Source organism: Anguilla anguilla, chromosome 9 (genome assembly GCF_013347855.1).
Source record: "Anguilla anguilla isolate fAngAng1 chromosome 9, fAngAng1.pri, whole genome shotgun sequence".
NCBI lineage: Eukaryota > Metazoa > Chordata > Actinopteri > Anguilliformes > Anguillidae > Anguilla > Anguilla anguilla.
The window spans coordinates 46,664,247-46,689,852 of NC_049209.1; the positions used below are offsets into that span (position 1 = coordinate 46,664,247).

The 25,606-nt window shown below is 50.8% G+C and overlaps 2 protein-coding genes and 1 long non-coding RNA gene across 5 annotated transcripts in view; 1 reads left to right on the forward strand and 2 right to left on the reverse strand.

The window, feature by feature from the left end:
- nfrkb (nuclear factor related to kappaB binding protein) lies at positions 1-17,550 on the reverse strand. 3 transcript variants are annotated; one of them, XM_035433889.1, is made up of 26 exons: positions 17,451-17,550; positions 16,269-16,406; positions 15,884-16,085; positions 15,653-15,780; positions 14,944-15,115; positions 14,653-14,757; positions 14,468-14,541; positions 13,876-13,960; positions 13,577-13,769; positions 13,161-13,272; positions 12,442-12,568; positions 12,263-12,340; positions 11,979-12,058; positions 11,810-11,853; positions 11,331-11,391; positions 10,699-10,873; positions 9,968-10,074; positions 9,449-9,572; positions 8,220-8,299; positions 7,621-7,838; positions 6,244-6,517; positions 5,377-5,586; positions 4,306-5,052; positions 1,721-1,827; positions 614-749; positions 1-156 (listed from the first exon to the last, which is right to left on the reverse strand). In XM_035433889.1, the coding sequence occupies exons 2-26, from the start codon at positions 16,392-16,394 to the stop codon at positions 31-33; spliced, it is 3,891 nt and encodes a 1,296-aa protein (XP_035289780.1). In that variant the 5' UTR covers positions 16,395-16,406; positions 17,451-17,550; the 3' UTR covers positions 1-30. The 3 variants fall into 3 exon arrangements, with proteins under 3 accessions (XP_035289780.1, XP_035289778.1, XP_035289779.1); XM_035433887.1 differs by having other exon boundaries at positions 11,810-11,856; XM_035433888.1 differs by having other exon boundaries at positions 11,810-11,856; positions 16,269-16,424; positions 17,451-17,506.
- LOC118235966 overlaps positions 16,653-25,606 on the forward strand; it is a 14,820-nt gene continuing 5,866 nt past the window's right edge. Inside the window, exons 1-2 of the long non-coding RNA XR_004766955.1 lie at positions 16,653-16,689; positions 17,416-17,549. This is a non-coding gene — a long non-coding RNA (uncharacterized LOC118235966). The remainder of the gene's footprint in view (positions 16,690-17,415; positions 17,550-25,606) is intronic.
- st14b (ST14 transmembrane serine protease matriptase b) overlaps positions 21,738-25,606 on the reverse strand; it is a 20,372-nt gene continuing 16,503 nt past the window's right edge. The window contains exons 15-19 of the mRNA XM_035433890.1: positions 25,162-25,284; positions 24,213-24,393; positions 23,628-23,899; positions 22,557-22,693; positions 21,738-21,927 (exon numbers count right to left, since the gene is read on the reverse strand). Of these exons, the coding sequence (XP_035289781.1) occupies positions 21,766-21,927; positions 22,557-22,693; positions 23,628-23,899; positions 24,213-24,393; positions 25,162-25,284 (875 nt within the window). The 3' untranslated portion in view covers positions 21,738-21,765. The remainder of the gene's footprint in view (positions 21,928-22,556; positions 22,694-23,627; positions 23,900-24,212; positions 24,394-25,161; positions 25,285-25,606) is intronic.

The following is a 25,606-nucleotide window of genomic DNA, read 5'->3' on the forward strand; positions in this document are numbered from 1 at the left end:
GGGCAATGCCTCGTTTGCACAGGGGGGGTGTCACTGGGGGTCGGGGGTCCGCTTCGGGGAGGGCGCCGTGGTGACGACCACCGTGGATACGGGCTTGGGGGAGCCGGGGGCTGTGCGCTGCTGAAGCTGCTGGGCTGGGACCGTCTGGATGCGCACCTATGAGGGAGGGGGGGACCAGGAACAGCTCCGTTACCATGACACCCATTACACCGCTGGAGGTGAGTTTGTTTCTGACGGGCAAATGTTGATGATGTCATCTTGTATATATAATGGTGTGAAGAGTGGGTGGAGAAGAGTAGCAAAGGGGTGGGAAAGGAGGGGAGAGCAGGAGAAGGGAGAAGAGAGGAGAGAGAGGACAGGAGCAACATAGGGTATGGGAGAAAAGAGGAGAGGAGGAGAGAGCAGAGGAGAGACGAGAGGAGGAGAGGGCACAGGAGGGGAGAGCAGAGGAGAGAGCAGAGAAGAGGAGAGGAGGAGAGAGCACAGAAGAGAGGAGAAGAGGCAGAGAAGAGAGGAGAGAGGAGAGGAGAGGAAGACTGGTGAGGAGAGAGGAGAGGAAGGGAGCAGAGAGGAGAGGAGAGAGAGTAGAGGAGGGGAAGACCGTGATGCTGACCTGCGTGGCCTGGCCCTGCTGCTGAAGCTGTTGAAGCTGCTGTGCGGTGACGAAGCTGACCGGCTTGTTCCCGGCGATCAGCTTGGTGCCGGCCGGCATGGTGGTCAGGATGATGTTCCGGCCCAGGCTGCCGATACTGCGCACGGGCGGGGGGGAGAGGGGGACAGGGGGACGTCACCTTACCTTACCCAGGCCAAATTTCACTCAAACATCACCGCTACCTTGCACTGCCGTTTAGCGGTAATGCTAAATTTACCTTAAACATCACTGTTACCTTACTGCACTGCCATTTAGCGGTAATGCTAAATTTACCTTAAACATCACTGTTACCTTACTGCACTGCCATTTAGAGGTAATGCTACATTTATCTTAAACAAACATCACTGTTACCTCACTGCACAGCCATTTAGCAGTAATGCTAAAGGTCACAGTGTATACCCAGCTGTATAAATGGATGCAATGTAAATGTATGTAAAGGTTGTGTAAGTCGCTCTGAGCATCTGCTAAATGCCTGTAATGTAATGTAATGTAATGCAATTTAGCACTAATGCTAAATTTCCCTGAAATATCACTGTGACAAAGGTGCTAACAGCACAGCCCAAAAATGCTAGCGAAGCGAGCTAACAACAGACCCCAGTGACAGAAGAAGGCGGAACCTTCACCTTGACGACGAGCCAGCCGGGAGACGGGAGATAAACAACAGGGGTCATTAGCACTTGCCCTTGACACGGTGTCACATGACATCCCCTCCCCTAGCAACACGGCTCCCAGCAGCCGACGCCCCGAGGAACACCCACGCGCGCAACCGCGGAGACAAACGTGTCACACAATACGAATAACTCAGAATCATTTACATAACGTTATGCGGGGGTAAATGTAATGCATGAGCAAAAACTCATTTTTAAAATGGATGTAACAGACAAACAGAAGAAGAAGAAAAAAAAAAGAAAAAAAATGCACATGCTTGGACCAATTACACTCATGCTGAATCACGGACGACTGTTGGTGGAACCAGTTGGTGTATCCAGTTCATGAAGGGTGTAAAAAGAAGCCGTTGGTTGGGAAGCGATGGGTGTAGAGAGTGGGGAATTGGCGAAGGAGACTCACTTAGTGCTGATGTTCCCCTTCAGGATGGGGGTCGTCATGACGCTTTTACTCTTCAGCGGCTGGCTGAGCACGGAGAGGGGCACGGTGATCCGGGCTGGGAGCTTACCCTGAGGGGGGAGACAGGGATATACAGAGGGAGAGATAGAGGGAGAGTGACATCAAGGTGGGAGAGAGGGAGAGAAGGAGAGAAAGAGGGAGTGAGGGAGGGACGGAGGGAGAGAGACATCAAGGTGAGAGAGGGAGAGAAGGAGAGAGGGGAAGAGGAAGAAAGTGGCAGAGTGGTAGAGAGGGAGAGGGGGAGATGGAAAGAGGACAAGAGACATGAGTAAAGGAGGGACAGAGGGAGAATGAGGCAGGAGAGATGAGATAAAGGAAGAGAATGAGGAATGGAGAGAGGCAGCAGAGGGATAAGAAATATAAGGGATTTCACGTGAGATTACCACGCAGAGTGCAATGTCAGGACTTTCGGGACCGAGTGCCTGCCATCAAGGTAACTTATGCAAAGCAAATTACTTCCCCATTTCCGAAAAAGACCACAAGTCAAATGAAGTCATTCAAAATGATCCCTCAGTGACATAGCTGCCAATGATTTCCTCCATTCTAAATGGCAGGAGGCAATTTCAAACATTAGAGAGAGCCTCACACCGGACACCCCAACAATAACAGACCGGGAGGAGCGAAGGAGAAATGAGAAACTCCCCCAAATCACCAAATCTCCGTCACCCTGGAACTGCAGAGCGGTGACGGATGCACCCCTGTGGTGCGTCGGAGGGGTGTAATTAAACGAAGGTGGGGCGATTTTACGTCGCAGAGAGACCTCCAACGGTGGCGGGCCAAACGGATCCTGCAGATTTGAAACGCGGGAAAGACGTCGCGTTGCTGTAAAGACAGTAACTATGGCTCGACTGCTTCGTACAGGCAGAACGCACGGGGGGTCTGATGTCACCTCTACGTTTGGCCGTGTAGAAAGAAGCACGGCGCATTGCAACGGCCTTTCCCGCCAAAATAAATATCCAACAACCGCTCAGTTGAAGGTGGCACAAGCAGAGGTATTACGCCCAAACATTTGGGCAAATAACACTTCTGACCATGGGTAAGAACTACATAAATGCCTAAATAAAAACTGCATAACCTATCCATAAGCAACACATAAACACTAGTGCCAACTGGCTGGGTGCTACAATGTGGATTGTTGCAATTAGAATCAGACACCCATACTAATACAGAATGCCATGGTACACTAAGATGAATGGGTTCCAAAAGGCTCCTCTGTCTCCATAGAGGAACCCTATCTAGTTCAAGGGTTCTCCGTCAATCAAAATGGTTCAATTTTGCACTTTTCGCACCTGCTATAGAGGGTGCCACAAAGAATTAAAAGGGGTTCCCCTATAGAGACAAGCCAAAGAACCTTTCTTTTTTTGTTTTTAAGAGAGTAAAGCCAGTTACCACACGAAGGGTCACAGCACCATGCTACAGCAGTTTGCCGGGACATTGACGACGGCTCACGGCGTGCTTACGAACACGTTCCGCGATTCGTATGCGTGCGAGGCACTGCGGGCGTTTCTGGATCGTCCTGACGCTGCTCCCTCCATTGTTCCGCCCTCGCTCACGCCTCGGACAACCGCTCGCGTCCCCCCCCCCCCCCCCCGAGGCCTTCTGGAGGAGCCGAACGGAGACGCCCGGGGGCTAGGCAACCACGGTGAAACCAAAACAATTTACGCCGGGACAGCCCGTACAGAGACGAGACCCGCCGGACCAGTTCTCTGGATAAATAAATTAACCCGAATACACAACAGGTTCCGGAGAAATCCGACATGCCAAACATTGCAATATCGCCGATTACGTTTACACTGTGGTTATGTGTGACGCAGGCATATCGCATACCTTATTGAAACCGACAGTGTGTTCATGCTATTTCTGCTTCAGTGCGTTTTCAATTGGCTGAGAGTTTTTGCATGCGATGCAGGATACTTTTCAGATGTTTCTGATAGAATTCTGGCTTTGCAACAGCAGATATAGAGGCAGTTACAGGGTCGTGGTTTAAGTAAAAAACAAAAAAAAAAACAAAAGCAGAGCTCACCCACAGAAACTGTCTAGGTCAACTGAACACATACACTAAAACAGAAATGAATACTGCAGAAAGGGAACTATCCCTTGAATTGAAACGAATGCTTTTACATGGCCTGTGTAGCCAGGTCTTGGACTGTTACTATCAGAAGGTTAAGTCACTCTGGATAAGAGTACTTTTCACGCCACCATTTGAGTGCTTCTCTTCCCACTGGGGAGTTATTTATTTATTTATTTTATTATTTTAGTTTTTTGGGGATTCAGGTCTGGTTTTTGCATAATTTTCCTTCTGTTACTCTGTAAAGCGTCTTTGTGACAGTCTTCTGCAAAAAGCGTGCAGAAATATATTTGATTTGAGAACCTGTTAAATGAATGTAATGTGCTGTAGGTTTACAGTGGACCTATCAGACGCACTGGACGCTGGAGCCACCAACAGGAAGCAAGAGAAGAAGATCTTTTAGTGCTGAACCGCCTGTGATGGCGGAAAGGGGCGGGGCTAATGAAGGGGCCGTTCTTACCGGCTGAGTGGACACCACCGTCGCGGTAACGGGAACCTGGCGGACAGTGGCGGTGCCCGCCCCCAAGGAGAGGGCCGAGGCCGAGGTGGCGGGCCCTATGGTCAGGCCCTTGGCCCCCGCCATGGCGCTGGTCGCTATGGTGACGGCGGTCCCGGCGGAGGCCGACTTGACGCCGGCGGCGGTCGTCACGGTGATGGCCTGGCCCTGCTTGGGCGGGATGACGCCCAGGCCGGGCATGATGCGGATGGTGGCGGCCGGCTTGGAGTCGGACGCGGTGACCGCCGAGAAGGGGCGGGCCTTCTGGTCGGCCATGGTCACCGCCAGGGCGGGCATCAGCCGGATGGAGCCGTCGCCCGCGCCCGCCTTCACCAGGGTGGCCCCGCCCGCCGCGGCCAGGGAGGCCCCCGCCTTGAGGTCCCCGGGGCCGGCGGGGGCGGGGCAGGAGGAGGAGGAGGGCGAGGACGGGTGGGACGGGGTGACGTGCAGGGTGGCGGAGATGCCTTTGGCGCCCCCTGTGGCGGCGCTCAGCATGTCGGGCGTGAGCTTGACGGTGGTGACGGGCGACTTGGTGAGCGTGGCCATCATGTCGGGCGTGATGCGCAGCACCGTCTGCCCCTTGGCGTCCGTGGTGATGGAGGACGGGGGCAGGCGGAGCACGTCCTTGCCCTGGATGCGCAGGTTGGTGGCCGTCAGCGGGATGCCCCCGCCCCCCTGGGACTTGACCCCCAGCTGCCCGGTGATGGCCACCTGCAGGGGGGAGGGGGGAGAGGAGAGGAGAGGAGGGGGGGTGGAGAGAGAGAGAGAGAGACTGTGAGCTGGGCTGAATAAGCAGGGCATTTGGAGGGTAGGAAGATCGAGTGTGAATGTGAGGAAGGGGGGCGGGGCTTTTAGATTGTAGGTGGAGCTAGAGGAAACATGAAGGAGGTGGGGCTTTGAGAAGGTAGGAGGAGCTAGAGGAAACATAAGGAAGGGGGTGGGGCTTTGAGATGGTAGGAGGAGCCTGAAGAAACATGAGGGGTGGGGCTTCAGAGAACAAGAGGAACTTGAGGAGACAGAAGACGGACGTCCCACCTGCTTGATGATGCTCTGGCTGGTGACGCCCTGGAGCATGGCGGGGGAGGCGGGGTTGTGGGCGGGGCTGCCGGGGGAGCTGGTCTGGGGCTTGGCCACGGTGACGGCGGGCGCCAGGCCCGTGACGGTGAGGCCGGCCTGAGCTCGGGCAGCCTGCACCTGCACGGGGCTGCTGCCCGACTGCGTCCTCAACGGCAGCGTCACCACCGTCTGCAGGGGGCGGGGCAGGGGGCGGGGTTAGTCAGTCCAACAGTGACACATGCTTCAAATACCAAATATATGCATTATGTGAGGGGGAAAACCATATTTATTTTGGAAACAAGGATGATAATTTCTTATTCGGATAACAGTGCTTATTCTCAATAGGCAAGCGTGCTTTTTGTAATTTTAATATCTTTTAATTTGTTCTTTATTTAACAAAATATATCCAACAGAATAAATGCAACACTGCATCCCTTCCAACCCCCAAACCCTTACCATTGCCTCCTTCCCACTTTTAAGTCATTCCTTTTAAGCTATATTTGGTAGGTGAAAGACAGTTACCACACAGAACTCCCCTACACTCTCGGAAATAGATGCACCACCACTGTACCTTTTTGTTCTTTTAGGAACAAATGTCACAAATGTACCCAGAAAGTGCAATTAAGTTCTATTTGGGTACTTACAAGCATAGAAGGTGAAAGTGAATTATGTTTTTGTGGCTAGGGGTACAATCTATGTAGCTATAAAGTACCACCCCATTTTGTACCTTTATAGGCACTTCTGACCTTTCTTCTGAGAGTGTGGACTACAAGTCAGGTACAGGTGAGGACTACAGGTCAGGTGACCGTTTGTTGGCGTGGGTCGCCAGGCGCGGCCGCCACTCACCTGAGTGATGCCCTTGGTGTGCGCCACGGTGACGGGCACGCGGATCTGGTGCGAGGCCTGGTGCACCAGCGTGGCCTGCTGGGTCCCCGGGGACGGGGCCAGGCCGGGCTGCGCCGTCACCACGCGCACCTGGGGCAGGGAGCCCGCCCCTGGGTGGGCCAGAACTCGAGCCCCAGGCTGCGAGGAGGCCGGCTGCGGGGCCTGGGGGGCCGACTGACTGGCCGAGAGGAGGGTGCCCAGCTGGGGCATGGAGGGAGGGGACACCAGGAGGACGCTGTGGGGGGCAAAGGGGGGGGGGGGAGAAGCGCTCATATTTATTTGTGTCCTCTCAAAGAACACCCACACAGGTTTACGTTGTCATTTTTGGGCCCCACGCATTTTCACCTAAAAAGATTTATGACGGTCGTAAATAACTCAGCTTCCCTCGAACAGGAGATGCGGAATGAGGGTGACACAGGAAGTTTAAAAGTTCTAAAACGTTTTGAAAGCACCGTCTGCGAGTGCTCGTCTGAGAAAACAAAAGGAAGTTTTGGGGTGCAGTTTATTATTCCGCTTCTGCTTGGGGCTCGGTCTGTCCCACTGTGAACACGAGCTCGGGGGTTCATTTCCAAAAACTGGAACTAAAATGGTCGACAGAGGTGCAGAAAAACTCGCTATGCATGCAAAAAACTAGGAAAACCTGAGAGGAACCAGACAAACTGGTGGGAGCCCATTTTAGAGGACTCCGGACGTGGCCCACCCCCACTCTGGAAAGCTCAGGTTATGGCCCACCCCTCCTCTAGAGAGCTCGGGGGGGGTGCCCCACCCTCCTCTGGAGCGCTCAGGGGTGAGTGAGGTTCAGGGTGTGGTGGAGGACTTTGCACGGTGATGTGTGTAAAGCACAGGTTGGTTGCTGTTCACCAGGGACAGCCCCACCCGACAGGTTGGAATGTTCACCTCCGGCCTCAGCCCGCGGCTAGGCGGCTAGCATTGTTGACCAATGACACAACGCTGGTCGTGTTGACAACCACCTTCACCTTTCACCCGCAGAGCCTCGCTCTTCTTTAGAAATCTGTGCCCTTTCTAATTACACACAACTCCCACAGACGTGTTTTTCTGGTTGAGCACGGCTACTTTTAACCGTTTGACATGTGAACGACGTTACATGTTATTCAGCAGTATTTTTCCTACACACACACTTGCTGTTCACTAGCGAAAAACTAATCCAGAAAAACTAAATCTGTGATTGGCCACTATAGGATGATGACAGGACTGTAAATGAATGTGATTGGCCAGTATAGGATGATGACAGGACTGTAATAAATGGAGGCAGGACTGGGCATAAGAAAACAGAGCCCACATCAGTGCTGGTGCAGACAGATGGACAGGGGTACTGACCTGGGGCTCGGCTTCATGGGGTCTGGGACACCAGTCTTGGTTGGCGTCCCGGCCGCCGGTGCCAGGGGGGACTTGGGCGTGCCAGGGGTGCTGACGGTGGGGGTGGTGGGGGTGGCGGGCAGGGTGGCGGTCGGCATGGCGCTGCCGTCGCCCATGACGATCTGCCCCGGCTCACAGGCCCCGGGGGTCTTCCCCCCGCCCTCTTTACTGCTGGACTTCTGCAATGCATCATGGGTACGCACAAACGCACACACACACAAATACACGTCTCAACTACGACAGACTCAGATGCACATTCAGTCGCACTGCAATAGCAGGAACCTGTAGATCTGGATCAACTAATAATCTATGAATGCATTAAAGATGCTGCAAAGGTATCAAGCTGTACATTTATATTTAGGGACACACCTTGATCTAAGATCTTTAGGAAGAAAGACAGTGCCCTGAATGTTGAGATTAAGCATTGGGACAGAGCGTTGGGAATGAGCGTAGGGATTGAGTGCTGGGGTTGAGCGTTGGGGTTGAGCGTTGGGGTTGAGTGCTGGGATTGAGCGTTGGGGTTGAGTGTTGGGATCGAGCAGCAGGATGGAGGCACTCACGGGCTTCAGAGCTGGTTTGGGCTTCTGCTGCAGTGCTTTCTTGGCCTTGGCGGCAGCTGCTTGGGCCTGATGGATCCTCTCTGTGGGGCAAGGGTTTGGGGGGGTGGGGGTGGGTGGGAAAGAACTCATCAGTATTCTCACAACATGGCTCCTCTCCCAGGGTTGCCTTCCACAGCTCCCACCTCAGACACAACCCACTCATACAACTCCACATGCACAGCGCCCCCTCATGGCACCCAGACTGTAACTGCGCCACTGATACCGGACCCCCGGCTGCAGGGGAGACCCCAGAGCAGACGTAAACAGTCCAGTGGTCAGAAAGAAAAATCCTGCCACGTTTTTCTTCCACCCATGAACTCAACCAGCTGCTTTCACTAATTAGTTCCACCTCCTGGCTGAAGAACTGCGCTATTCAGCAAATCCAGTCCGATTGGCACAAAATACTGGAGAGGACTTTTCCTTCCTGGACCTGGATTTTCCACCTGAAAAGCACAGTTACTGCCCGCTATGGATCGCCCGCTACGTAGCGCTCGCTATGAATCACCCGCTATGTAGCACCCGCTATGTAGTGCTCGCTATGGAGCCCACGCTATGTAGCGCTCGCTATGTAGCGCTCCCTATGGAGCCCACGCTATGTAGCGCTCGCTATGTAGCACCCGCTATGTAGCGCTCCCTATGGAGCTCACGCTATGTAGCGCCCACTATGAAGCGCTCCCTATGGAGCCCACGCTATGTAGCGCAGTCACAGCTACGGTGAGTCTCTCCCAGTGCAGCTCCCTCATGGCCGGCAGTTAGCGGAGCGGAGTTATCGCCGCTGTAATCTGACCCCGTCACGCGGTACGGTGGTCCTGACCTTTACGGACCGCCGCGCCCAGGCCCTCTGACTGCGGCTGCTGACTGACGCTGCAAAGATCTGCGGGTCATTTCCAAGGTGAGGCAAGCGAGAGGAAGAGCGCAAGGGGAAGTGTGTGGACAGAGAGAGGGGTGTGTGGGTATGTATTTGCATGTGTGTGCGCATGCGTGTGTATGTGTGTGTGTGTGTGAGTATTTGCATGTGTGCGTGCACTTTTATTCGTGTGTGTGTGCTTTTGCGCGAATGCGTGTGTTTTTGTGGCAGGATGGGGCATAGAGTGTGTGCATGTGTGTGTGTGTGCGTGCGAGCGTGTGCATGCACACATCTGTGTGCTTATGTGTGTGTGTGTGCGTGTGTGTGCAGGCCGGCTCCTCACCGAACTCCTCCTGGCTGCGGTTGCGGTGCAGGTAGATCCAGAGCTTGCGGCCGATGTCGTATTTCACACAGGGGTCCTTCTCATAGTGCAGCCTGTCCAGAGCCCCGCTCACCACCGTGTTCACCTGCACAACACCGCCAGAACCAGTCAGAACCGTCAACACACAGGCCTCCTCTACACCAACATCAACCAACACACACACACACACACACACACAAACACAAACACACAGGCCTCCTCTACACCAACATCAACCAACACACTCACACACTCACACACACACAGGCTTCCTCTACACCAACATCAACCAACACACTCACACACACACACAAACACACAGGCCTCCTCTACACCAACATCAAACAACACACTCACACACAGGCCTCCTCTACACCAACACACACACACACACACACACTCTCACACTCTCACACACACACACACAGTCCACAGTTTTAGCAGCTGGCTGTTAAAGCAGCTGTGCCGGGGTCAGAGCATTGGGGCGTCCCGTCCCCTCACCTGAGCGCTGGTGACATCGGGCGCCAGGAACTGGGAGTCCTTCAGCAGCTCGCAGATCTCTGCCCGCGTCCCCTCGCCATTGGGCAGCCGGGCCGCCGCGTCCCGCACTGAGGGGGGGCGGGGGAGGGGCCGTTAGGCACCGCGGGTTCACATCCAAAAACACCCCGCACTACACACCAACCACACAGCTCACGATACCCCTCAACCCAACGTCACCCACAATCCATCTCATGGACCAACTCTGTATAAAATCCAAGCCCCTTCACAACTCTATTTTCCACAAGTACAGGTAGATTAATGCAATGGCTCATAATCAGCAGTGGGATGCCTAAAGTGGAATATTTTTTATGGAATGTTCTGGAACAATGCGGCTCCATCGACTAATACTGAGCTGCCGTACGTTGTCATGGAAGAGCTGTATTCGTATTCATCCTGGAGAACCTCATACGCTGGCAGACTGTACGCCATGGTGTACAGAGGCCCGTACTGACCCAGCAGCCACTGCATCCCTTTATATTGGGGTTTCCCTTTGTGTTAACACCTGCACTTTCTCAGTATTAATGACTTGTGGGGCCCAGACTGTATGCCCTGGTGTATAGAGGCCCATATTGACCCAGCAGTGTAACCCTTTATATTTGGGGTTGTGTACTTTCATGGTATTAATGACATGTGGGGACCCAGACAGAGCAGAAGATTGTGGCGCGCTGGGCTGTTTTGGGAGGGGACCTCACCCAGCGACAGGATGGTCACGTAGGCGGGGCGGTCCGAGCGGAGCAGGGAGTGCTCGCGCGCCTTGTTGAGGGACGTCTCCTTGTCGAACACGCCCTTGACCGGCCCCACCACCGACTCGAACCCGTGCATGCGGAAGGTGAAGGCCTTGTGCGGCTGGTCGTACCGCTGCTGCTCCTGGGAGAGAGAGAGAGAGAGAGAGAGAAACGCGCACCTTAAAGACGCCCTCTTCCTAACACCGCGTGAAACGCTCAGCTGAACACGGACTGCAAGCGCAACACACTACAGTGACTGTGATATGGGTGTGAGACACACTGTCACTTAACACTAAGTATACACAGCAGTATGACAGTAACTAGACTGCAGGTACCACACATTACAACCCTCTGTTCAGACCCCACGATGTGTGCAGTTCAGGTCTAGCTACCATAACAGAGCGGTCTAACAAATGTGTGTTTATGGAGTGTGTGTGTGTGTGTGTGTGGACGTGCGTGTCCATAAAGTGTGTCTGTCTGTGTGCGTTTTATGTGTGTGTGTGTGTGTGTCACAACACACACTAAAACACACACACACACACACACACACACACACACTGAATTAACTAGCACACAGTGCAGAGAGGGAGGTCTCTCACCTGCTCTTGAAAGACATGCCTCTCTTCCCCTGTGCTGGGTCTCACCACATAGTCCGTCCATCTGTACACAGACAGGAAGTTATTCTCAGATACAGGAAGTTGCGCTCAGGTACAGCGCTACACTGATCTCACACCACACATGGGTCTCCCGTACATTTGAAATACTTTAACTCTTCAGGTGCTGAAAAGGCAAAATCTGAAAGGCCCCAGCAGGTTCCGAGATTATTCAATGATGCATTACTAACCAATTACACAGATGAAGAAGTCTGCTCTTAATATTAGCGAACGAAAATAGATCCTTCTTTTGAGATGGTCAGTGAGTCGCCATGTCTTTCCAGCGCATAAAGGGTTAAGGTTAAACCATTTCAAATATAGCACTTTTTAGCTCAGATTTGATTCACACGTCAAAGAGGACCCCAACACCGCATTTACTCGCATGAAAAGGAGCGCTATAAATAAAGTTTGATTGATTGACTCACACTCTGGGGGTGGGCGGAGTCAGCTCGGCCGGCTCCTCGCTCTCCTGCTGGCAGAGACAGTGCCGTTTAACTACGGGGCGCGGCGAACGCGCGCGGCGGCCGACGCTCCGCGGCGCCGGACCACGCCCACGCGAACGAACGACGTGTGTCTGCGATGCCGCCGCGTTACCTTGACAACCACCTGGTCCTTCGACTCCAGCCAGAGCTGGCACAGCTCGCTCAGGTCCTTCTCTCCGTCCGGCCCGTGGTCTGGAGGGGGGGGGGCAATCGAGGGGCGATCGAGGCGGGGGCGGGGGGGGGGGGGGGGGGGAGAGAGGGAGAACGTTAAAAATCTGACAAATACCCGACCCGCGGGATCGCGTGCGGCGTCGCGCGTCGCGGCTGCTATTGAAACCATGACGACGACCGCGCCGTCATAAAACGATAATGAGGCGAAGCTCAGCCTGGACTTACTGATCCATTTCCACTGCTGCGTGCGCTCCCTCAACTCTACCAGGGGAGAAAACCCACTGGGGAGGGACATCATGCCAGCTGAGAGAGACAGAGACAGAGAGACAGAGAGAGAGAGAGTATGAGTAAATGTATTCGCCTCTAGCTCCACTCACAGGGAGAGATGGGACGGACGCACTCACGTTTGCTCTCTCCGGAGAGGAACTGCAGGGCAGACAGTACCAGCTCAGACCAGCAGGGGGCGGAGGAGAACCACGGGTTGAGGGTGCTTGCAGGAGAGCCCTGCCACTGTTGTACTTTCTCCTCCAGCTGGAACACAAATGGCCAAAGCATCCATATAAGCCTCAGATTCTACACCTATCAAACCACAATTACATATTTTACACAGATACCAACAGTACTCTTTTAGCATTGAAATGTAATTTTTTCCCCTCTAAGTATTCCGACATATTTGGAATAATCAGAACAAAACTAAACCCATTTCACCACAGCCACGTCTCCCATTGGTTTGGTAGGGTGCAGACTGGTACATGCATCCTCCAATCTCAAAAGCCAGCCACACACATTGCAGATTCCATTTCAGGATGCTCTAGACCAGGGCTGCCCAACCCTGTTCCTGGAGATCTACCGTCCTGTAGGTTTTCACTCCGACCCTAACAAAGCCACACCTCATTCAGCAGCTGGGGATCTAGTTGGAGCTAGATCTAGTTGGAGCTGCTAATTAGTAGACTAGTAATGTGCCAAATTAGGCTTTGAAATGGAAACCTACAGGACGGTAGTGGGTCTGTAGTGGATGGAGCTCCAGGTTAAGGAATGGGCAGGCCTGCTCTAGAGGGAGCGTGTCTGGGACTGTGAGCTGAGCGGGGCGGGGCGGGGCGGGGCGGGGCGGGGCTCCCCGTACCGTGGCTGTGCTGGCGAGACCCTCCAGGCCCAGGATGTCCTCCAGCAGGTTGAAGAAGCTGATGGCGATCTCCTCCACCTGAGCCGGGCTGTTCTGCGCCTCCTCCATCGGCCTGCAGGGGGCAGCACACGCAAAGGAGAGGCGAGCTCAGAAAATGACAGGGCACCGGTGGAAACACGCCGCTCATCGTGGAAAGGAATGGAAGACAGGTAAGGAGTTGGTCTTGTAACCTAAAGGTTGCGGGTTCGATTCCCCAGTAGGACACTGACATTGTACCCTTGAGCAAGGTACTTAACCTCCAGCTGAATAATTGCATACAATGTAAATTCTATGCAAAACGTTGTGTAAGTCGCTCTGGATAAGAGGGTCTGCTAAATGCCTGTAATGTGATGTAATGCAATGTACTGGATACTGACTCCTCTTTGACGCTGGGCAGCGGAGGGGGCGGAGCCTCTGGCAGGGCGGCAGTGACCGCGGCGTTGGGGGGCGGGGCCTCGGAGGGCATCAGGACGTCGCAGGGCTCCTCCGGCTCCGTTTTAATGGGCCTCATCTTCTTCTTCCTCTTCTCCTCCCTCAGTTTCTTCTTGGGCAGGGCCAGGTCAAACAGGGCTGGGGACAGAGCACCAGCGCACCACTCAGCACAGAGAACACCCGACGCTGCATGGGGCTTCACAAAAACGCACAATTGCCCGTCCCACGCGCGGCTCTTACTCACCCACGAGCGAACCCTTTCGCCCCACGTTCACCCTGGACATGATGTCACCCAGGTGGAGGTCAGAGGTCATCAGGTCAGGATGATCCTGGGTTTGGAAATGAACACATTCACTTCAATAACACGCAGCGGGTTTGTTGGCTTTCTTTTTTTTTGGCTTGGTGGCATACTGTTGTGAAGCTGCAAGGGAAATTAACTCATAAAATGGACCCATTTTTCCAGTAATTACTGCATTTGATTACACCAGCAGTCAGGGGAGATCGTTTTTATTTTTGAAATTTCTTATTATATAAAAATCGTATTAACTCTTTCCGACCTAACCCAATTATAAAAAGCCAAACTCAAAGCTGACAAATGTCCACGTTTTGGCAACCTCATGGACCTGACTTGTTTATTTCTATGTATGTATGTATGTTTGTATGCATGCAAGTAAGTAAGTTAAGTAAGTAAGCAACTAAGTAAGGCACTCACTAACTCACTCCATAAGGGGGCGCTATTAGGCAAAGTACCAGGGGTGTTACGTAAGAGCGGTGCTTTGCATCAATGACGCCGTGTGTCCTTGTATTTTATCAGACTGAAAGGCAGCAGTACAGACCGACTGGCGTTTCCTCTTCTCCCTGTGCCTCCTCAGGAGGGCTCTCAGCTCCTTCTCCCCGAGGTCCGGCTTCTCTGCGGAGAGCACGGGGCAGTCAGCACCAGCCCCCTCCAACCCCATAAAGCAGAGCAATCTCAGCCAACACGCCGATGCAAAAAGGAGCCCGGCTCTGCGGAGGAGCTCACCTGTGGTCTTCATGTCTGACGTGGAGAGACTGGGCAGGACCCGGAGGGAGACGGTGGGCGTGGGGGAGGACGGAGAGGGCGGGGCCGGGAGCCAGGATCCCATATCTTCACAGGTAGAGGTCAAAGGTCACACTTCAGAAACCTTCATTACACGTCCACATAGCAGCCACCAAATCATCAGCTGAAGTCAATTGTGAACCATACCAAGCTGTTCCCTGCATTCTGCCAATGTGCAGGCAGAGAGGGGGTTCTTTCTGCCCCCTCCCCCACTCCGGGCCACGCCCGACTCACCCTCGTCGTCCGAGGACACGTTGCTGTCGGCGCACTCGCTCTTCACCTCCCTCAGGATTCGGGAGACCCTGCGGCGGGCCCGCTGCTCCTGGGCCTCGCCCCGGGACGGCGAGGGGTAGCGCCGCTTCATGGCCAGGTCCGGGCCGCTGCGACTCGCCCTCTCCAGGAGCTCCTAAAAAAAGAAAACACACTCCGAAAATTACCCTGCGTGCTCCGCCGAGGAAACAAAAACTCAGGTACAGTGTTTGTAGGACTTAACATTACCAAACCAATTACTCAAGCCCTGCTGAAAGTGCAAGGTTGACTTTAACTAACCCTACATGGTTGGTATCAGCTCTATATCCATACTATAAAGCTTACATCCTTAAATGTACTGAGAGCATATCAGCTATGAGGAATTAAATGAGATGTAATAAATCAGCTGTTGAGAGCCATGCAGTACACTGACTTCCTTCTCATCACTTTAGCCAGTGGAAACAGTTTTGACTTTGGGGTTCATAAACCGCTTATAATGGCCATGAACAGTGTTGACTGCATGAAAATATAAACATTCCCTGAGCGCAGTTCATTTCCAAATACATACATACCATCAGTTTTACCAGAAAGTTAAAATCAAATTTCATAATTCATTATCGACCAGCCCTTAAATGTAGGACAGGTTTCCTGGGCTCCGCCCATTTACAAGAGATTGACGGGTTGGTGCACGCACCTTCCTGGACACCAGGATGTGTTTCAGGAGCCTGTGGTAGTACTGCTGCAGAGAGTACAGGTGCCGCTTCCTCTGCGACTTGGCGCACAGCTGTCTGTACTTGACCACTTCCGGGTTAAAGTATCCATCTGTGGAAAACCAAGGGGAGAGACTGTTAGTTCTAGAAGGGTCAGTAAGAAGCACTTTAGAACTTAGAAGAAAGCAAGGTGCAAAAGCGGTTTTCCACGTGACCTCTGAACAGCTTCTGAGCGAGGTGCAGGGGGTTCCCGAATCGGAAGTTCTGGTTGTTGAAGAGGTCGCTGATGACGGCGTCCTGCTGGGCGGGGCAGTTGTCGGGGAACTGAGGGAGGAACTGGCGGAGTCGCTGGCGCTGGGCGTCCGTCAGCACGCCGGACCACGTGCTCTCGCTCAGCACCGAGAAGAAAATCTCAGGCTGCAGGGCGGAGAGGACAACGGCAATCACGCATTCACTCAGACACAGGAGCTACGTGAAAAGCTTCTAACAGTCATGTACTGTCAACAGGCTGTCAGACGTATGTGTGTGCAATGTGGGTCTGTTTGAAATGGCCCTGCTACACGGATAATAGTTTTGATTATTGGATAAGATAAGACTCACGTCCTCGAGCAGGTCCTCGGGCAGGCTGACTCGGCTGTTTCCCAGCATGCACTCTTCCATGATGCGCCCACCTCTGCTCACCCCAGACTCCAGGGGATCCGTGAGCATGTGATCAAGCGCATCCATTCTCCACTCGCCCTGAAATACGGCAAAATACTGTGAAGCATCCAGTTAACAAGCTGCCCCAAGGAACGACTGTGGCAAAACTTTAAATCAAATGAACCGACAAACTTATAATAGATCAGTGGTAACCAATCCTGTTTATGGAGATCTACCATCCCGTAGGTTTTCATTTCAACCCTAATTTGACACACCTGACTCTACTAATTAGCAGCTCAACGAGATCTCTGGCTGATGAATGAGGTGTGCTTTGTTCGGGTTGGAGTGAAAACCTACAGGATGACAAATCTCCAGAAACACGGTTGGTTACCACTGCAACAAAGCATACTGAACATGTGGTTAGCTAAATATTAATATTCTGAAATATTACCGCGCTTCTGTAGTCAGCAAGGTGGTTAAACATCAAAGTAAAGCAAATACATTTCATTTTTCAACTAAAAACAACTAGACTAACTACTTTACTTGTATTACCTACGGCTGAGTAACAATGGACATGGTAGGCAACATATTGTATCATTAAATTGGCACTTATACTTTGCACATGCTAGCGTTAATGCTACTAAACAATTCGAAAGTTTGCTAACTAGTTAGAAGGACAAAAAATAAATAAATAAATAAAAACCCAAGGGACAACGCAATTCCGTATCTTTAAGTATCTCCGTATGGTCTATCCGTGAACTTGCCCATATAGTTAGCTTACCAATACCAATACAGCTAGACTAGTTAGCTAGCTATATACAGAAAGCTCGCGACTTACCTTGCTGTACCTGTTGACAGTTTTACAGTAATCTCTTCAAATATTTTAAATTGGACAATTCAAATAGAACAAGACGAGACATAGCAACAAATCTACTCGCTAGGTTGCTCTAACTCCAGTCATTCCGACTCTTGTTACCATTTTAGCTAGCTTGCTAGCTGTATTGTTTTCTTTGCCATTCGTTTACGATCTTGATCACCTGAAATGTAACTGCACGGATGTTACCTAATGGAAATGTTTTTTTCTCCAAATTATGAAATGAATACATAGGTAACCAATAAGTAAAGACGAAGACAGAAAATTACCTTGAAATATGGGAAAAGAGAATGCCAAGCAGAGCCAACAGCTGCAGACGGGCGGAATGAAAACAAGGACGGACCATTTCCGTTCCTTCCATAATCTTGGTAAGTGTCAACATTGATGCTTCATAATTGCCCGTTTTCGCCTTGTATACGCTTGGCGAATGATCAACAACACACACACACACACACAACTGTATACTCTTTTTAGTGTACACATCACTATGAACTGCGCATAGGGAGAAATTGTGAAATTATGTTTTGCTGTTGGTATTTAAGTTAAAATGTTACTTTCATTGTGATTTTAGTATCAATGTTAACCACCGGTAGGCTATACTGGGCAAATTACCACAAAACTGATTCTGCATCTTGTCGCCTAGTCATCCCCTATCGGACTTTTATTCCCATGATCGTTACTGCAAAAGAGAATTGAGTGAAATAAAGTAAAATAAATAAATTAAATGCATCCTGTTAGTTTGCGATGTTACAGAACTTTGACCTGTTCCTGTGTGCATTAGCACCGTGTAATTAACACTACCACCATTAAACATATGCTCCCTCCTGCTAAGCTGAAAAGACAGAGCTTGGGGAAAAAAATCAATTTTAAGTAGGCTACAGTGGATTTGAATTGTGTTGGACACTCAAACCAAATCGATATAAAGTATGGTAACCTTAAGCCATTTCTCCAGTGATTTTTCCAGCTGATTTGTTCCAGCTTGGACACGTTATCCTTCTTGTCATACGTAAGTCATTCAAAGACAATCTCTCCCAACCCTTCCGAAAAATAGCAAGTTGTCAAGTATGACAATTCATACAATGCTACACATTCCACTGTCCCAAGCACTAAACAGAATAAATAGATGAAAATCCAAATGAAGATCAGCATAATTGTACTAGTTGGAATGAACATATTCATGTTTTAACAATATATTACATTCATGTTTAGCCAAAGGTTGAAAAGAAGTGAAAGAAGACACAAGAAACCTCTGAGAACTGTCTTTATTCAGCATCCAAACACAACAGTGACAGAGGGTCACACAAGACACCGGGCAAGGCCCACCTGCTGATCCCCCTGAAATAAGGCACACTGTGGGAATGCCAACCCCGCTCTCACTGAGAGGGAGAAACACACAAGCACTCATGCACGCACGCACACACACACACACACACACACACACACACTCTCTCTGAGAGGGAAAAACACACGCATACACACACACACTCTCTCTGAGAGGGAGAAACACACACACACGCGCACACACACACACACTAACACACACTCTCTCTCTTACACACATGCACACACAAACGGACGCACGCATATACGCTTGCACACTCTCTTACACACACACACACTCTCTCTCTTACGCACACACATGCACACACTCTTTGTCTCTCTTACACACACTCTCTCTCTAACACACACACACACACACACACACACATTCTCTCTCTCTCTGTCATGTGCATACATACATTAAATTTGCAAGGACAAAGGAGACAGAGTCTCTTATACACAAACACACACACACAAACAATTTTATCACAGCTGACAAACAAGTGGAATAACAAAGGTAATCACCATACAGGCACACACATCAGAATTACGAGATAAATTTTGGTTAAGAAATGAATACGTGATGAACCTTTACCCTTACCCCCCAACCTGTAACAAACTACTCATAGCAGAGCAACATTCAACATAGAAATATTCATAATTGACACATTTCACTGAAGAAAACACAGAACACCAAAATATATAGATAAATGTACGTCAGCTTTGAGCCACTGATAAACTTTCGAACAAGTCCCATAATACAATTTTACTGACAAGAAGATGGCCTAAAACCAAGTGCCTGGAGTACATTCCAATGATATAACATTACTTAACAGAAGAAGGCAATGACTTTTATCAAAGCAGAACTAAACAAGAATCATGTGGTATGGCTTTAAGAGACAGAGTTTAAGAGACACACCTGGCACTAATATCGGGTGAGTTCAAACAGAAACACAGGTGAATTCAATAAGGTACTGTTCATAAAAGCACAACGTTTCCTGAAATATAAATTTCCTGATTTAACCCGTTCTCTCTCATTGTGAGTAATGTCAAAGATTGTCTTGGCGCAGTCCCTTATGGCCATTCAGAAAAAAGGCAATAATAATAAGATCATATACACCTCATACTGTCAAGATGTTGATTGTGTTTTTCATAACTAATAATGTTTTGTGTTTTTCATAACAAATTCTAATGGCCTAATGAGATTATTTAAAATATTAATATTCATCTGCATCGTAATACCTATTAAAAGTATAACAAAAAACAACACACACATTTTTATCTCTCCATATAAAATAGACAATAATAAAACAGTTGCCTGAGTTTAATGCCCCAGCATGCACTACATTCAATATCCTGTCCCTTTATTCACATATGCTACACAAAGCATTTCATTGTTTAACTCGCTTGCTTACCCACAGTGTGCTGGTGCATGGGGAAAAATCTATTCTCACTGAATAAAATGTTTCAGTGGTACAACGCTTTAACATAACATAACATTAAAACATTTCATCAAAGAAGTATAAGAATGTGACACATTAAATTAACACGAAAGCGTAACCATACTGCGACTGGTTCAAAAGCAAAGAGATCACATTTTTAAAGGTATTAATTTGATACTCCACATATCAATCCCAGCCAAGTGCTCAGAATGACAAAAAAGTAATTAATTTAGAACTAGAACAAAAAAAAAAAAATTTTTTGTTTAAAAAAAAAAAACAAAAACAAAAAAAAAACACTTCAATATTTACAACTGATTGAAAAAGAAAATTACACTTGGCTGGGATTCTCTCTAAACAACACCTCAGATTATTCCATAAACAGAGTGCTGCAAAGCTTTTTTTTTTTTTTGCCAAAGGGCTGATGGGATGTGAAGTCCTTTACAGCAAATTACAGATACTTTTCTAACTCACAGGCTGGACTTCAAATCCCATCATCCTGTCAATATAGTTGAGCACCTGCGCTTTGGCGTAAGGACGCTTGCATTCGTAGTTCAATAGCACAATCACAGAGTCAGGGATACACATCTCCCGTCCCACTGACAACACTGACTAGTGTTTTCAGATAAACACTGCATAAGCACACCAGGCCCAAATACAGTTGCACCCTCTAATTGCATTTCTTATTTACAACAACGACAAGGCCTGCTGTATTGACAAATTTAGAAATTTATAGCAAAAACCACCCCCCCCTCCAAAAAAAAAGAAAGAAAAGAACATAGAACATAAAGGAAATATAAACCAAAAAATAGTCTTAAAACTATCCGGTGTGACGAGGTGGGTGGGGTTCTGGGCGTGGCGCAGGGGGGCCAGAATGCTCAGCTCGTGTTGCGTAATGCTCAGAGTGAGGTAACTGGCGCGGCAGTCTGTGTATACAGAGTGTGCGTGTGTGTGTGTGTGTGTGCGCGCTGAGGTCTGTATACAGTGGGTGTGTGTGTGTGTGTGTGTGTGTGTGTGCGCGCAGAGGTCTGTATACAGTGTGTGTGTGTGTGTGTGTGTGTGCGCAGAGGTCTGTATACAGTGTGTGTGTGTGTGTGTGTGTGCGCAGAGGTCTGTATACAGTGTGTGTGCGTGTGCGTGTGTGTGTGCGCAGAGGTCTGTATACAGTGTGTGTGTGTGTGCGCGCGCGCAGAGGTCTGTATACAGTGTGTGTGTGTGTGTGTGTGTGTGTGTGTGTGTGCAGAGGTCTGTATACAGTGTGTGTGTGTGTGTGTGTGTGTGTGTGTGTGTGTGTGCGCGTGTGTGTGCACGCAGAGGTCTGTATACAGCGTGTGTGTGTGTGTGTGTGTGTGCAGAGGTCTGTATACAGTGTGTGTGTGTGTGCAGAGGTCTGTATACTGTGTGTGTGTGTGTATGTGTGTGTGTGCGCAGAGGTCTGTATACAGTGTGTGTGTGTGTGTGTGTGTGTGTGTGTGCGCAGAGGTCTGTATACAGTGGGTGTGTGTGTGTGTGTGTGTGTGTGTGTGTGCGCGCGCAGAGGTCTGTATACAGTGTGTGTGTGTGTGTGTCTGTGTGTGTGTGTGTGCAGAGGTCTGTATACAGTGTGTGTGTGTGTGTGTGTCTGTGTGTGTGTGTGTGCAGAGGTCTGTATACAGTGGGTGTGTCCCGGAGCAGGTGAGCTTGAGCCCCCTTTCGCCTCCAGGCTCAGCGCCTTCTCCAGAAACTGCTTCCTTTGTCCTTTGGCGGTTCCACCCAATTCCCCGGCTCCACCCAATCCCGCGTCTCCCCCCCCCCCCCCCCCCCCACCGCCCGCCCGCTCCCGCCTCTACACCCCCGTGTGCTCCTTGATCCAGCTGCGGAACTTGGTGACCCGGGTGTAGACGCCCGCCTTGTTCCTGCGGGCGCACCCCTCCCCCCAGCTGATCACGCCCGCCAGGTAATAGCGGCCGTTAGCGCCCAGGTAGGACAGGGGGCCCCCGGAATCACCCTGGAGACAGAGGGAGAGAGATAATGTGAATGTGAATGTGTGTGCGTGTGCGACAGAGAGAGAGAGAGAGAGATAGAGAGAGTGTGTGTGTGAGAGAGAGGGAAAGAGAGAGAGAATGTGTGTGTATGTGTGAGTGTGCATGAGAGAGAGAGGGAGAGAGAGAGTGTGTGTGTGTGAGAGAAAGTGTGTGTGTGTGTGTGAGAGTGTGTGTGAGAGGGAGAGAGGGAGAGTGTGTGTGTGTGAGAGAGAGAATGTGTGAGTGTGTGTTTGTGTGTGAGTATGAGAGAGAGAGAGAGTGTGTGAATGTGTGTGTGTGTGTGTGATTGTCTCTCTCAGTGAGAGACATTGGGTAGATACATAATCTAAGACATCCCTCAGATATAAAAAAAAATGGAGGCCCTGTAATGTTTACGTCTGTGGACTTGCGGTTTCGTATTAATTACTCATAAGTGTGTGCGTGTGACTTTGGATGGTGCATGCATCTATGAGTGCGTGTGTGTGTATGGACTAGGGTAATATGGGAAGAAATTTGAGCAGTATTACCACAGAGATGAAAATAAAATGGCGGAAACAGAGAAGTTCTCTGTCCTTCTGAAATGACCTCTGACCCCAGGCGGTCGGGCAGGTACCTGGCAGGCGTCCACTCCTCCGCTGATCACCCCGGCGCACAGCATCTGTGGCGTGATGTCATCTTCCAGGAGCTTGTCGCACACCGTGTCATTAATGATGCGAACCTCGGCCTTCTGGAGCACCTTCGCGAGAAAGCCTGACCGAGAAACACAGCCGTCACACACGCAGTCTGTACGTACGCACACAGGCACGTACGCACGGTCAGTACTGAGACACAAACACACACGGACTGTACGTACGCACACAGGCACGTACGCACGGTCAGTACTGAGACACAAACACACACGGACTGTACGTACGCACACAGGCACGTACGCACGGTCAGTACTGAGACACAAACACACACGGACTGTACGTACGCACACAGGCACGTACGCACAGTCAGTACCGAGACACAAACACACACAGTCTGTACGTACGCACACAGGCACGTACGCACGGTCAGTACTGAGACACAAACACACACAGTCTGTACGTACGCACACAGGCACGTACGCACGGTCAGTACTGAGACCCAAACACACACAGACTGTACATACACACAGTCAGTACTGAGACCCAAACACACACGGACTGTACATACACACAGTCAGTACTGAGACCCAAACACACACAGACTGTACATACACACAGTCAGTACTGAGACCCAAACACACACGGACTGTACATACACACAGTCAGTACTGAGACCCAAACACACACGGACTGTACATACACACAGTCAGTACTGAGACCCAAACACACACGGACTGTACATACACACAGTCAGTACTGAGACCCAAACACACACGGACTGTACATACACACAGTCAGTACTGAGACCCAAACACACACGGACTGTACATACACACAGTCAGTACTGAGACCCAAACACACACGGACTGTACATACACACAGTCAGTACTGAGACCCAAACACACACGGACTGTGCGTACGCACAGTTAAGACCGAAACGCAAACACAAACATAGACCAACAGATGCACGGGTGCACGCACGCACACACACACACACACACACACACACACACACACACACACACACACACGTACACACGTCCACACACACTGACCGGACTCCCGGGTTGCGCCCCAGCCGGTGATCCAGACGCTGGTCCCGGCGGGGAAGCTCTGCGTTTGGGCGGGCAGGCAGATGGGCCAGATGTTGTTGTTGAGGAGGACGGGCTCGTCCAGCTCCATCAGGGCGATGTCGTTGTCGGAGGTCAGGTGGTTGTAGTCGGGGTGCGGGATGATCCGCCTCAGCTTCCTCTGCTCCGTCGTTTTACTGATCACCTGCTGAATGTGCAGGCCCAGGTACACATCCCACACATCCGGTGTAGAGTACCTGCACATACGCAAACACACAATCACACACAAGGACAGATTTATAGATTATTCGACTTCATACTGTAGGTCCCCCAAAAACAAGCGGCGTCACTGTTTTATAATGAAACTGTTGCAGTCGTCATTATCAGGAAGGAGGCTTATCATGTGACAGAGGTGTGGGTGGGATAGAAGTGCGGTTTATCATGTTAATAGAGGTGTGGGCAGGACAGAAGTGAGGTTTATCATGTTAATAGAGGTGCGGGGGGGACAGAAGTGAGGTTTATCATGTTAATAGAGGTGCGGGCGGGGCAGAGGTGGGTGGGGCCCATTACAGTATATCGCGGTCCTGCACGCAGTGTGCGGCGGTGACGATGAAGCGGTTGTTGAGGACGGACGCGCCGCACACGTGACCCTTCTCCTGGACGTGGAGGCTGACCTGCCAAGGCCACTCCCCCTCATAGGCGTCCTGCCCGCCCACAATCTTTGCGGTCTTGTAAGGACTCTTGCCACACTCTGCACGGAAGATTAAGAGAGACACGCAACACAGTAAACACATCATATACACATGCAGTATGTACACATACAGGCACACAAGCAACACTGTTGGGCCTGTCTGTGTTTCCCATTGGGGGAGGGAAGTTGGGGTGCTCTCTCTGTTTGTGGGTGCAGTTTGGCTGCTCTGTGTGTTTGGGGATGCAGTTTGGCCTGTGTGTGTGTTTGGGGGTGCAGTTTGGCACAGTCTCTGTGTATTTGGGGGTGCGGTTTTGTACAGTCTCTGTGTGTTTGGGGGTGCGGTTTAGCTGCTCTGTGTGTTTGGGGGTGCGGTTTGGCTGCTCTGTGTGTGTTTGGGGGTGCAGTTTGGCTGCTCTGTGTGTTTGGGGGTGCGGTTTGGCTGCTCTGTATGTTTGGGGGTGCGGTTTGGCTGCTCTGTGTTTTGGGGGTGTGGTTTGGCTGCTCTGTGTGTGTTTGGGGGTGCGGTTTGGCTGCTCTGTGTGTTTGGGGGTGCGGTTTGGCTGCTCTGTGTGTTTGGGGGTGCGGTCTGGCCGCTCTGTGTGTTTGGGGGTGCGGTTTGGTACAGTCTCTGTGTGTTTGGGGGCGCAGTCTGGCTGCTCTGTGTGTTTGGGGGTGCGATTTGGCCGCTCTGTGTGTTTGAGGGTGCGGTTTGCCTGCTCTGTGTGTTTGGGGGTGCGGTTTGCCTGCTCTGTGTGTTTGGGGGTGCGGTTTGGCTGCTCTGTGTGTGTTTGGGGGCGCAGTCTGGCCGCTCTGTGTGTTCAGGCTCACCACAGCTGGCCTCGTCAGAGCCGTCCTCACAGTCCTTCGCATTGTCACACTCCGGGTTCAGCTTATTGATGCACTGCTCGTTCTTGCACTTGTACGTGAGCTCCGTGCAGGGCACGACTGAAACTGGACAACGTGGGGGGGGGGGGGGTCAGTCACACAAATAATCATAAGTATCTCCAAAACAAAATGCTTCTCTCACATGATTTTACTTTTTAACTTAGCAATCCGTTTCACTGAGGGATCCTCAGAAGTGTTTTCATATTTCACTGGTATCTAAAGAGTCAAAGCAATTGGAATGCGTGTTGAACCCACTATGTCAGTTCATGGCTATGATTGGTCAAAATCATCATCAGTGAAGGCTATGATTGGATGGTCAGGCAGACCGGTCGCCTGACTAAGAAACCCTGGGGGTACTGTGACCCTTGGGGACTGGGTGGGTTCGAGT